We start from the raw sequence: 14,901 nt of genomic DNA on the forward strand, positions 1-14,901 counted from the left end.
TGATACGATCATTCCTACAAAGTTTCAGTTCAAGCGGCCAAGTAGAACTTTACCTTAAGTTTGAAATAGTTTTTCAAAATGGCAGCCGTGGTGGCCATATTGGATTTCTGAACGACCCGAAAAATAACAACTCTTTGTCAGGTCCATGAGTCGATCATTCCTACAAACTTTAAGTTCAATTGGTCCAGCAGAACTTGACTTTAAGTTTGAAATAGGTTTTTCAAAATGGCGGCCGTGGCGGCCATATTGGATTTCTGATCGATCCGAAAAATAACAACACTTTGCCAGGACCATGATACGATCATTCCTACAAAGTTTCAGTTCAATCGGCCCAGCAGAACTTGACTTTAAGTTTGAAATAGTTTTTCAAAATGGCGGCCGTGGCGGCCATATTGGATTTCTGAACGACCCGAAAAATAACAACACTTTGTCAGGACCATGATACGATCATTCCTACAAAGTTTCAGTTCAATCGGCCCAGCAGAACTTGACTTTAAGTTTGAAATAGGTTTTTCAAAATGGCGGCGGTGGCGGCCATATTGGATTTCTGATCGACCCGAAAAATAACAACACTTTGTCAGGACCATGATACGATCATTCCTACAAAGTTTCAGTTCAAGCGGCCAAGTAGAACTTTACTTTAAGTTTGAAATAGTTTTTCAAAATGGCAGCCGTGGTGGCCATATTGGATTTCTGAACGACCCGAAAAATAACAACACTTTGTCAGGGCCATGAGTCGATCATTCCTACAAACTTTAAGTTCAATTGGTCCAGCAGAACTTGACTTTAAGTTTGAAATAGTTTTTCAAAATGGCAGCCGTGGTGGCCATATTGGATTTCTGATCGATCAGAAAAATAACAACACTTTGTCAGGACCATGATACGATCATTCCTACAAAGTTTCAGTTCAAGCGGCCAAGTAGAACTTTACTTTAAGTTTGAAATAGGTTTTCAAAATGGCGGCCGTGGCGGCCATATTGGATTTCTGATCGACCCGAAAAATAACAACTCTTTGTCAGGTCCATGAGTCGATCATTCCTACAAACTTTAAGTTCAATTGGTCCAGCAGAACTTGACTTTAAGTTTGAAATAGGTTTTCAAAATGGCGGCCGTGGCGGCCATATTGGATTTCTGATCGACTCTAAAAATAACAACTCTTTGTCAGGTCCATGAGTCGATCATTCCTACAAACTTTAAGTTCAATTGGTCCAGCAGAACTTGACTTTAAGTTTGAAATAGTTTTTCAAAATGGCAGCCGTGGTGGCCATATTGGATTTCTGAACGACCCGAAAAATAACAACACTTTGTCAGGACCATGAGGCGATCATTCTTCACCAGATACAATGCACAGAAACTGGTACTACACAAGGTACAATGTAAAGATACTGGTACACAAGGTACAATGTACACAAATTATTAAGTAAAAAAGCTTTGACTTCGTTGAAGATCCTGGCTTCGTCTTCCTTTTATACCATAAAAGCTAGCTTATATTTACAGGAAAATTAATACACTCTTTGTTCATCTTTTAGCCATCCTGTTATTATTGATGCAATTTTCTGAAAAATAATAAAGAAAAAAGATATCATTTTTACTGGCATCAATTTGTCTTAACAGAACAGAATATCCCACTTGTTCAAATAAGTCATCAATCTATAAATGATTGATGATTAGGTATATTACAGTGTGACTATATGTGTGAATCAAACTTCAGTGCCAACCCACTTTTTTGGGTGCATTTTTCAGTATACTGCAATACACATCCATAGAACTCCTAAATTGACCGAGCCAGAAAGATTTCTAAATATTTCTAAAGTGGAAATACCATTGTTGACTTGTCCTGTTACTCTGAGTGATTGGGAGGTTAGGAGGTACAAACTTGCTTTAAAATACCTATTTTTAATAGGGGATTTCTTTACGTACACCTCAATTCAGAAACTCCTAAATACATTTACAGTAAGATGCAAATGAAAATCCTATTTTGGGATATTTTGTCAAATTAACTATTGAACCATGTTGAATAGTTATAGACTTCCCTGTTGTGTCATAGCAAGAGGTTATATGAGTGGTTGTAATCTTGTGATTATTTAACTTACCCTTCGTGCCGCGGTTAATTGTGGTGGATCCTTGGGTTTACTAGGCATCAGGTCATTACAATGTGCAGTGCCCTCTATAAACACCGCCTGTTCTGTGGCACTGAGGCCAGTCAGTACACCCAACTTGTGCCAGGGGTCAATGGAACCTACAACCACCAATGCATTAAGTATTATTTTGTAAAAATTAGATTTTGTCATTTTTGGAAAAAAATAACTACCGGTGTAACCTTTTTGGTGTGAAGTTTTGAAAGTGTAAGAAAAATTGTTTAATTCTTGAATGCCTTTCAAAGTTTTTATTTAAGTGATAATATTAATAATGATTTCAAAATTCATTAAAAATAATCACCTATAAAAGTTTTTCTTTAATTTGGTATATACAATTTGCTATGAACTAGATAGACAAATACAAATCTGACCGTTTGAGAAGATGATCTTGCTGCCACGTGGACTACTTCCACCGTAGTACTCGTTGGTGAAGCCCACAAACTTTGGAATGTCCTTTGGTGAGATACTGAAAAAGTCGCGGCAGAGCTGGGTCTGACTGGTCAGGTCTATTAGGTGGGAGAATGGACAGCTGGTGTTGGCATCACATGTCTGGTCTGGGAACACAAAGGGCCACAACTCCTTACATCAAACTAAAAACTATGCTGGAGTTATTCTCATTTATTTCTAATTAATTTCTAACATGAGTATTACCACTGACAGAAAAGAACTTTTGACATTACAAATGTATATTGTATACCAGGAAATTTTGGCCCTTCACCAGGACAATCTGTATTCGCCCCAGTGTTGCTTTCCTCCTTTATATTTAATTACTATGCGTATTATGTTGTTTACCTACTTTCGTTGTAATAATAAATTTGCCCTCATTGTGGCAGACGAAAAAAGGTGATAAATAAACTGCAGCAAACATTTCCTGGTACACAGTAGATGATTTACCTGATAATTAAAACTTTTAATATCAATTTGCAACTGCCCCTTCACAATTTCATACAATTCATTTATTTTGTGGGTAATCTTCATCCACAAAGTCACAGGTCCACAAAGTAATTATATGTTTGATATAAAGCAATTCTCCCATTGAGTGGTTACTTGTAATTAAAAAATTCATGTACCCACGAATTGGTGTTTTGTCAGGAAACCACGCAATTTGTGCCCCATGAAAATATCTGATTTCACAGTACATATTTTACAGTATACTAGAAATACTGCTGCTGTATGTTGATCTTACAGTATCCGAACTGTGTACAAGTCTGCCAGGTCCACTGTCGGATGCCAGCTCCCTGTGCCTTCCTGTCCACCGTCGTGTTGGCCAACATTCTCACACTTTCTGTATAGGAGTTGTTCTCACAGGACATATTCATAATTTCCATGAATTTCTGTTACAAAAATATTTTCTTAAACATTAATTAAATTAACATGATTTTATGCGAAAAAATGGTCAATGAGTTCATCATTAATTTGGATGAAACAGGTTATCAGACATGCTCATGCAGTGTCTGTCTCAAGTTCAATAAAGTCATGTTCATGGCATGGTCATTTTTAGAATGTTATAATACTCCATTTGTAACTGTGTGAAGAACAGAATTGTACCGCTTGATTATGATTTGTACAAAGTTTGGAGCCGCCAGATTTGTACCGATTGATTATAATACGTACTAAGTTAAGAGAGGCCAGGTTCGCAAGTGGGTCACTGGTCACCTGCATTATTCCACATATCGTATCAATGTCTAACCCAGGTATTTCCCTGTTGTACTGGACTGCGCCCTGGATGATGGACGCCAGGTTCGATACAAACGTAAGTCTGTCTAAGGGGTCGGTGACAGGTTGACACGACTTGAAGTAGCCCTCCAACATCTTGTGGTTACCAAGCTTCAACAGGGCATCAATCTGGATAAACGCTTGCTGGATCTGGGTCATACACTGGCGGTTAGACAAAATATATATATTTTATCACCGAGGCAAAGACAATTAGGTTTTGTAATATATCACACAGGAACACACAGTGGTAAGTCACTGTGAGGCCACAAAGTTATGTAGAAAAAATAAACATCTTCACATATCCATTGTTTATCAATTATTGTACATTAAAGTAATAAAAGCAGTGTATCTGTAAACTACAAATTAATAGTGAACAGTTTTGGGGAATCAAGGAAGCTGATTTATAGTTACAGTGACATAAACATAAGACTTTCTTTCCCACGAAAGCAATTTAGCTAGGAATCAGCCCGTGAAAAGTTTGAGTGAGTATTTCTGTCTCAAAAAGGGCTTTTATGTTGCCACCTACATGTAACATGCACACATTTTTCTGAGCGTATAAAATCAAAGTAATTCTTATTCTGAACTCATGAGAAAATGTGATCGTCTTTCATTTTTGATATCTATATGTACTTACCTCCTCTGTACCTCCGACAATGGAAGACTCTAAGCTGGCTGCAACCACATCATTGTAACCCTCAAAGTTGGTGAGAGCCATGACGGGGGCAGATGAGGCTAGGGCTCCAACCACTAGGTGGGGGTACTGTTGGGGCAGAAGACAAACATGTATTCCCTTGTTCCAGGTAGTGATTGGCTATCGGTTTAAAATCATAATCGATAATCGGTTTATAATCAGAAGTAGTAAACCAATCGATGATCGATTGTGTAATCGGTTAATAATTTGTCAGGACTGAATACCCTAATAAAGTGAGAACACTACTATTACACCAATACACAGAGTTGTTTACTATACACTACTAGTACACCAATACACAGAGTTGTTTACTATACACTACTGTTACCCAAATACACAGAGTTGTTTACTATACACTACTATTACACCAATACACAAAGTTGTTTACTATACACTACTATTACACCAATACACAGAGTTGTTTACAATACACTACTATTACACCAATACACAGAGTTGTTTACAATACACTACTATTACACCAATACACAGAGTTGTTTACAATACACTACTATTACACCAATACACAGAGTTGTTTACTATACGCTACTGTTACATCAATAGACAGAGTTGTTTACTATATACTACTATTACACCAATACACAGAGTTGTTTACTATACACTACTGTTACAGCAATAGACAGAGTTGTTTACTATACACTACTATTACATCAATAGACAGAGTTGTTTACTATACTCTACTGTTACACCAATACACAGAGTTGTTTACTATACACTACTCTTACACCAATACACAGAGTTGTTTACTATACACTACTATTACATCAATAGACAGAGTTGTTTACTATACTCTACTGTTACACCAATACACAGAGTTGTTTACTATACGCTACTGTTACATCAATAGACAGAGTTGTTTACTATACTCTACTGTTACACCAATACACAGAGTTGTTTACTATACTCTACTGTTACACCAATACACAGAGTTGTTTACTATACACTACTGTTACCCAAATACACAGAGTTGTTTACTATACACTACTAGTACACCAATACACAGAGTTGTTTACTATACACTACTCTTACACCAATACACAGAGTTGTTTACTATACGCTACTGTTACATCAATAGACAGAGTTGTTTACTATACTCTACTGTTACACCAATACACAGAGTTGTTTACTATACACTACTATTACACCAATACACAGAGTTGTTCATTAATTATACATCAGGTTTCATTCTTTTATACTGAATGGATTTCAAGTAACTTTTATGCATTTTTATCATTCATATAGTATAAATCATAACAATATTTATGACTTTCAAAGCATACTTTACATGGTAAACATTTAAATACTCTGATTTCAATAATGAACCGATTATATCAATTATTTGTAATCGATAATCCGAATCAAAAAGGGCAAACCATTCGATTTTCGATTATAATCGATCATCAGCCCATCACTAGTACATGTACCAGGAGTAAATTATATAAAAGTTAAGGTATGATAAAGTCATAATGATGAAGTATTATACAATGTATGTATATGTACAGTAGTATCATATAATGATCACACATGTATATATATCATAATTATGTAGTATTATATAAAATATACATAGCATACATGTAGTTATATAGATTTATATGCAATATTCATGTATAAATCATATTAGATTTAAGATACAATCTTCCTTACATACTATTTAGCAGTAATATCTAAGCTTATATTCTTCACTTGGTTCTGAACATATTTTCTTCACAAGAAATTGTACATCTTTTACATTGATTTCCATTTTTAGAACTTCTAGGTATTGTTCAACATTTTCGACAATATCTTGGTAAGCAGTGACCTTGACCCTGAATACAATCAATAACATGGAGTATATGATGTGACTGACCTTGACCCTGAATACAATCAATAACATGGAGTATATGATGTGACTGACCTTGACCCTGAACCATGCTGATAGAGCTCCAGCGTAGCTACCACCGAAGCAGACCCAGGGGTGATCCCGTGACAGGTTATACCTCTGAGATATGTAGGTGTGGACCTCTGCCAGGTCAGCTAGTCTGTTGAGTATGTGTATTATCGTATGGTAAATATGTTCCATCAATGACACACAACAATTTCTGTGGCCTGATACTCAAGAAAATTAACTTCATTGACAAATATGTTCATAAACAGTGTTTTTTTTAATGGGAGGAACTTTTGGAAATGTTTAATCCATTTTTTTCTTAGAAAATAATAGTTGATAAATAGGATTCGATCAACATGATTTATATTGCAAAGAAAGCGTTTCTATGTGACACATGACCTATCACTTTCACCAGAATATCTTTCATATTTGCTCTGCATCCTCCAATAGCAATGCATAGAGAATCAACATACCTTTAGTGAGACTATAACACATACTAAAGGGACCACTTATAGGATGTCACTGATCTGATTCAACACCAATTCCGCTGTTCCAAGACCTTCACAAATTGACATTAGGAATGTGAAATATCTTAATAAATCATTATTACTATGCTATTACTGGCTAACTAACATGAGACCCTGTCAGACCTTATTAAACAGTGTTTTACCTATAGCAATGTGTTACAAGACTATATAACAGTATTCTGTGGTAGAATATAGCACACAGTTAGATGAAGGGGGGGGGGTGTGTTAATACGTGAGAAAACTAGAATTCACTAATTTTATAATCAAACATTCAGACTTGTTGAGTCTGCTTCAGTAAAGCAGCGTCTAAACGTTGCATTCAGTCATCATAACAGCTTATCTTATTTACATTTCAACTGAGATGCCTAAACTGGAATTGAGAAGCACAACATATAACTTAATGTCCTGGTAACGAACATCAAACCCTCTTAAATCTATGCTTAATTGAATCTTAGATATTTTATGATGAAGGCCAATATATGGAGGCGTTCAGTATTCCTTCACAATTTTGTAAAAGCATAGGAAAAGACATGTGCAAATAATCTAAGGGACAGAATACACATTATTCAATTAAATTCAAATAAATAAGTATTTATCTAATATACATTTTTATTAAAAAGTAAATAAAATCAAAGTCTACTGATATATTGTACTTGTTATATACAAAGATTCCTAAATCTATCCTTTTCTATACTGATATATTGTACTTGTTATATACAAAGATTCCTAAATCTATCCTTTTCTATACTGATATATTGTACTTGTTATATACAAAGATTCCTAAATCTATCCTTTTCTATACTGATATATTGTACTTGTTATATACAAAGATTCCTAAATCTATCCTTTTCTATACTGATATATTGTACTTGTTATATACAAAGATTCCTAAATCTATCCTTTTCTATACTGATATATTGTACTTGTTATATACAAAGATTCCTAAATCTATCCTTTTCTATACTGATATATTGTACTTGTTATATACAAAGATTCCTAAATCTATCCTTTTCTATACTGATATATTGTACTTGTTATATACAAAGATTCCTAAATCTATCCTTTTCTATACTGATATATTGTACTTGTTATATACAAAGATTCCTAAATCTATCCTTTTCTATACTGATATATTGTACTTGTTATATACAAAGATTCCTAAATCTATCCTTTTCTATACTGATATATTGTACTTGTTATATACAAAGATTCCTAAATCTATCCTTTTCTATACTGATATATTGTACTTGTTATAAACAAAGATTCCTAAATCTATCCTTTTCTATACTGAAATGATAGAGCTCTAGGATTGCCCCTCCCAGGTACAATATACACTAAAGGAGACTTCTATAACTTACGCTTGCTGACTGGACAAATGTCGGAGGGAATCCAACTTGAGGCCATCGTCATTGATACTCGCTCCATAGAAACGATGCTCAGCTGCCACAATCAAAGCACCATGGGGTTTAGCCAATTCTGCTGGAAAACCTAAGAAAAGATAACTTACAATGTGTATCATCCATTTTGAAACTTTTACATATTGGCCACTTTTGCTGTTAAAAGATTTTATTGTAATTAGAATCCTGTTTAAAAAAACAATGTAAACAAAGCACCACATGTTTCCTATATCCCTCAGCACCACACATCAACTATATCCCTTAGTACCATATGTCATTTATATCCCTTAGTACCATATGTCATTTATATCCCTTAGTACCATATGTCATTTATATTCCTTAGCACCATATGACTCAGATATATCCCTAAGCACAACATGTCACCTATATTCCTTAGCACCACATGTCACCTATATCCCTTGGCACTACATGCCATTTTTCTCCCTCAGCACCACATGTCACCTATATCCCTTAGCACAACAAATCACCTATATCCCTTAGCACCACATGTCCCCTATATCCCTTAGCACCACATGTCACCTATATCCCTTGGCACCACATGTCACCTATATCCCTTAGCACCACATGTCACCTATATCCCTTAGCACAACATGTCACCTATATCCCTTAACACCATATTTCACCTATATCTCTTGGCACCACATGTCATTTTTCTCCCTCAGCACCACATGTCACCTATATCCCTTAGCACCACATGCCACCTTTATCCCTCAGCACCACATGTCACCTATATCCCTTAGCACCACATGTCACCTATATCCCTCAGCACCACATTTCACCTATATCTCTTGGCACCACATGTCATTTTTCTCCCTCAGCACCACATGTCACCTATATCCCTTAGTACAACATGTCACCTATATCCCTCAGCACCACATTTCACCTATATCTCTTGGCACCACATTTCATTTTCCTCCCTCAGCACCACATGTCACCTATATCTCTTAGTACAACATGTCACCTATATCCCTCAGCACCACATTATCTCTTGGCACCACATGTCATTTTTCTCCCTCAGCACCACATGTCTCCTTTATCTCTTAGTACAACATGTCACCTATATCCCTTAGCACAACAAATCACCTATATCCCTTAGCACCACATGCCACCTATATCTCTTAGTACAATATGTCACCTTTATCCCTTAGCACCACATGTCACCTTGAACGTTTAGCACCACATGTCACCTATATCCCTTAGCACCACATATCACCTTGATCCTTTAGCACCACATGTCACCTATTTTCTTAAGCTCAGGCAATTAACATATCAGTTCACTGTGACCTCCAGTGACCTGTTATACAAAGCAGTGTAAAGAAATGAAGTCATATTAGAAACATAATCATAAACATATCATACAGGATCCTAATGAGATTGCATTTCATATCAGATTCATGTTTCAAGTCAGTTTCTATTTTTGAAAACTTTTAGGAAGCTTAATTTAACACTTCGGAAAAGTTCCATAGGTCTTATCATTTAATAATAATTTTTATGAACAGAGAATTATTTTAAGATTCATATCACATTATCAATACACAATATGCAAATAAAATTCCTAATCATCATCATTATCGGTGAATCATATACTCCCTATACATGAAGGTACATTACCTGCTTTGGCTGCCATAGGATTCAGAGTTCCCTCCCCTCCAATATACAGAAATACAGGACCTTTAGGTGTTTCATAGAACTGATCATTGACAAACACTCGCTGTTGGAATGTTTCTCCAGCCTCCTACAAAACACAACACTACCTCAGATAATACACTAATTTTTTTGTTGATAGAGTTTTCAATTTATATAATCAAAAATGATTAAACTCTTGACCACTCCAGCAAATTTTAACCGTTGTGAAGCTATGTTTATTGGTGGAAATATCCCTGCTGTAGTTTTACTATTCTGTCTACAATTGCTGCTTACAACTACAGTACATGGGATAAATAATATTTACTAAACTGACAGATATATGTATAAATTATTAGACTAGTGGAGCTGGCTAAAACATAATGTACATTTTACTAACATACATGCATGAACTTGGTCTTGCATATACATATAATTTTGCTGAAGTATTTCTGTTTCAGAGATAAAAGGTTGAATAAGTCATTAAGTGGATATTACCTAAGCATTATGCAATAATGCACTTTTTCTGTTTTATCTATAATTTTTATTTTATTTTTAAATTTTTAAATTTTTAAAATTTCACATTAATTACAACTTATGGCATATTGGTCCCTAATTGTATCTCATTATTAATTTACAATAATAAAAAAGTTTTGACTCTGGCAAACAACAGAAAAATGTGCCTAGAAATAAACAACCTGTCTAACAAAATGTATGGTGTAATGGAAAATGATTTCCTCAACTAGCAATGCAAGTTTACTGGTAGTTCCGTGTTATACAGTAGGTAATGCTGATCTTTTGGTAGTGAAACTCTAGTGTGCTGGCGAGTTACATGTTCATCAGAGTCAGAAGATGAACATGTAACGACCAGTTATAAATACCTTGAGATGGTGTCAACCAGTACAGTACTGTTTTGCATTCAAGAAAACATACCAGTATTTTCCCATAATCATGAATCATTTATGGTATTTAGTGGGAAATCTGCAGTAAATGTCCTCTATTTTTCAAAATTGGGTAGTCAATCCTGTTACCTGTGATAATCTGTCAAAATGGTCCAACGGCTGGGTTATAAACAGTTCCGAAACTGAACTGGGTTTTCCAAGTATCTGACCATCTGATAAGCCATTGATTCTTCTTGTCTCCACCAGTCTTCGAATCTTCCAAAAATGGTTTCCTAAATTTAATTATCAAAACAGAACTGATCAAAATCTCACCATAAAAATATTTAGTAACTCAACTATTCATTATTCAGTCCTAACTAATAATGTGTATTGTTGAGGATTGGTATTGAAGCAAGTTTAACAAACTGAATGAACTTGAAATGAATTAAAACATTTTGTCATTAAGGAGATATATGTGTCTTAAAGTTAAACTCTCATAGAATAATTAGTATATAAGCTAATCAGTTACTCCCAGCAGAGTCTGCACAAGTTCCATATCCAGCTAATATGCCAACAAGACCCTTTGATGAACTGACAAATAATATCTGTAACACTATCTGCTTGATCATTTACATAATGTTATTTAATCACATTAATTAATAAGAAATATTTGTTTAATTATTGAATTTTACTTGGGCTAAGTATATATGTATCTTCTGTTCTCCAGTAATAAGCTGGCACATTGAAATGTTAAGGGAAGGTTCCCAATATTGGACTGATACAATTGTATGATAATGATTTATTACAGTAACAGGTGCCAATATACACTAATTTGAAGGTCAAGAGCCATTTGAATATATTTATACATCTTATCTAAACTATTGCCCAACACAGACAGTTGTAAGTCGAGCTGGAAATCCAACTCTGTCATAACATGGTCATGAGCTAGGGCTTAATTGTCTCTTTTCTTATCTAATTTCCAAGATACAAGAATTAATCATATTTATTTAACGTCGCATTCAAGAAACATACAAATTTAAACATGGGTATAAATGTGTTGCAGGACAGGTGCATGCATGGTTAGGCCAATCCCTACCTACCTAGCCCTATATGACACCAAAATAAATTACATAATTTAAAATTGAATAATCATGTACTTAAACTAAGGGAAATATTAGCCCGAGTTTCCTCTGGCCCTGATACCATTACGTATATATATGGATTATATATATTAGATTATATTTATTAGATATATTTTATCATTACGTAAATTTTAGTTATAACTGTTAGATATATTTTGTCACTAAGTATAAATTCTAGTTAAAAGTGTTTAAACTCCCGTCTTCCGTATTGTTGATTGCATTAAATATTACATAATGAACATAATGTATCATGTTTCAATGGGAATGTAAATATATACACAAACAAGAGGCCCAGGGGCCTTAATAGCTCACCTGGTATTTTATTTTTCAATTTAAAACCTGCTGAGTACCATTCAGGTTTATCAAAGGAGTACAAGTAACAAAGTTGCATCTTCCATTTATAAATATTCAATTCCCTTTGCCCAAAGATTCTCTAAAACAAGTTTGGTTAGGTTAAAATCCCTTCAACGGTACAGAAGGAGAAGGATCTTTAATGTTTTCCTCTATTTCCCCTAATGGGCCCCACTAATCTGCCCCAAAGAAGGGGAATCCACACACCTCAGTTTAAACAAAATTGATTCTTTTCTCCCTAAGCATGCTTCAGACTGCATTTGGTTTAAATCCCTTCACTTGTATAGTAGGAGAAAAAAAATCCTCTATTTCCCCTATTGGGCCCCGCTCCTATGCCGCCAGAAGGCCCACACCCTCCGTTTATACAAACTTGAGTCTCCTTTGTCCAAAGATGCTCTAGGACAAATTTGGTCAAAATCCTTCAATTGGTTGAGGAGAAGATTTTTAAAGATTTACCTATTTTCCCCTATTTGGCCCCGTCCCTCTGCCCCCAGGGGGACCATACCCTCCGTTCATACAAAACTGAGAACCCTTTGGCCAATGATGCTCCAGACCAAATTTGGTCAAAATCCCTTCATCGGTACAAAAGGAGAAGGATATTTGATGTTTTCCTCTATTTCCCCTAATGGGCCCCACCCATCTGCCCTTAGAAGGAGGCCCACACACCTCAGTTTATACAAAATTGATTCTTTTGTCCCTAATCATGCTTCAGACTGCATTTGGTTAAAATCCCTTCACTTGTATAGCAGGAGAAAAAAAATCCTCTATTTCCCCTATTGGGCCCCGCCCCTCCGCCCCCAGAGGGGCCACACCCTCCGTTTATACAAACTTGAGTCTTCTTTGTCCAAAGATGCTCTAGGACAAATTTGGTCAAAATCCTTCAATTGGTTGAGAAGAAGAACATTTTTAAAGATTTACCTTTTTTCCCCTTATTTAGCCCCGCCCCTCTGCCCCGAGGGGGGGCTATACCGTCCGTTTATACAAAACTGAGAACCCTTTGGCCAATGATGCTCCTGACCAAGCTTCAGACTGCATTTGGTTTAAATCCCTTCACTTGTATAGTAGGAGAGAAAAAATCCTCTACTTCCCCTATTTGGCCCCGCCCCTCTGCCCCCAAAGAGGCCACACCCTCCGTTTATACAAACTTGAGTCTCCTTTGTCCAAAGATGCTCTAGGACAAATTTGGTCAAAATCCTTCTATTGGTTGAGAAGAAGAAGATTTTTAAAGATTTACCTATTTTCCCCCTATTTTGCCCCGCCCCTCTGCCCCCAGGGGGGTTATACCCTCCGTTTATACAAAACTGAGAACCCTTTGGCCAATGATGCTCCTGACCAAATTTGGTCAAAATCCTCTGAGCCATTCAGGACAAGTAGCATTTTAAAGGAAAAAGTTGCCGGACGCCGGACGCTGCACCATGGGATAAGCTCACTTGGCCCTTCGGGCCAGGTGAGCTAAAAATTGTCCGGATTAAGGGCGACAACCCGTACACTTGTACAATAAACACAATGCAAAATGCAAAACTTTTAAGTTTAATGGTGATATGTGAAGGAAAACTTTACAGTCTCAACAATTCTATCGTCCTTCCGTATTGTATTAAAAAATGTCAATAATGACCTTTGCAGAAATTATTTGTTGAAAATATTGTTGACTTTGTCTGAAAAGTAACATTTGAATGCAGAATTCTAGTGGCGCAAAATTGCAATGAATAATGGAATTAATGAAAAAACTTACCTGAACATGCATTCCTGAAGTATCCATTTATATTGACTATTATCGCGAAAAATGTAAGAAAATGTATCAAATCTCCAGAATAATAGCATATATTTCCACTGAATAAATCACAACTGAGCATAAAGCCAACAAGGCTGCCTGAAGTTGGGGAAAAGCATGCAAAGCAGGTGCGATTTTACCTGTACATCATTCAAAACACCTTCAGGTTCTCACTCAGGTAATCTGGCTTGACTAGTATCAATAGCCTTGTTAGCTTCATGAATTATTGTAAAATATCCAATGAAAATACATGCCATTATTCTTGAGATTTGAAGTATTTTCTTACATTTTTCTCAATAATAGTCAATACACGGATACTTCAGAAATGCATGTACAGGTAAGTGTTTTCATGAATTATTATATAATATTCAATGCAATTTTGCGCCACTAAAAATCTGCATTCAAAAGTTACATTTCAGACAAAATCAAGAATATAATTTCTGCAAAGGTCATCATTGACATTGTTCTTGACATGGGTATACCAACCGACTTCCATTTTTTTTTCATTTTGAGGAAAAGTTATGAGCCCATCATATACACTGACAAAGGCATGTATGAAATACTTAGATAACAATCTAATCTAATTCCGTGATCATACCAAGTATTCCCTCACACAGACTGGTACAAAGGGCCGCTATTACAACCGTAAACACGGGAGCAGTCCACTTCATCCTGTTCACGAGCTACTACAAACAGCAAATGAATGTTGTAGAGAACAGTCACATGAATTTGTTTACATTTTAAATATTATTCTT

General features: G+C 35.6%; 1 protein-coding gene across 1 annotated transcript; it reads right to left on the bottom strand.

Annotated features, from left to right (window-relative positions):
• Positions 1-1,350: 1,350 nt before the first annotated feature.
• On the bottom strand, positions 1,351-14,883 carry LOC110442566 (thymus-specific serine protease-like). Its single transcript, XM_021486233.1, has 11 exons — positions 14,745-14,883; positions 11,033-11,175; positions 9,990-10,113; positions 8,319-8,448; positions 6,464-6,587; positions 4,489-4,614; positions 3,753-4,016; positions 3,325-3,472; positions 2,510-2,692; positions 2,094-2,239; positions 1,351-1,556 (listed from the first exon to the last, which is right to left on the bottom strand). The coding sequence occupies exons 1-11, from the start codon at positions 14,815-14,817 to the stop codon at positions 1,503-1,505; spliced, it is 1,515 nt and encodes a 504-aa protein (XP_021341908.1). The 5' UTR covers positions 14,818-14,883; the 3' UTR covers positions 1,351-1,502.
• Positions 14,884-14,901: the final 18 nt, after the last annotated feature.

Source organism: Mizuhopecten yessoensis, unplaced genomic scaffold (assembly GCF_002113885.1).
Source record: "Mizuhopecten yessoensis strain PY_sf001 unplaced genomic scaffold, ASM211388v2 scaffold716279, whole genome shotgun sequence".
NCBI classification, from domain to species: Eukaryota; Metazoa; Mollusca; class Bivalvia; order Pectinida; family Pectinidae; genus Mizuhopecten; species Mizuhopecten yessoensis.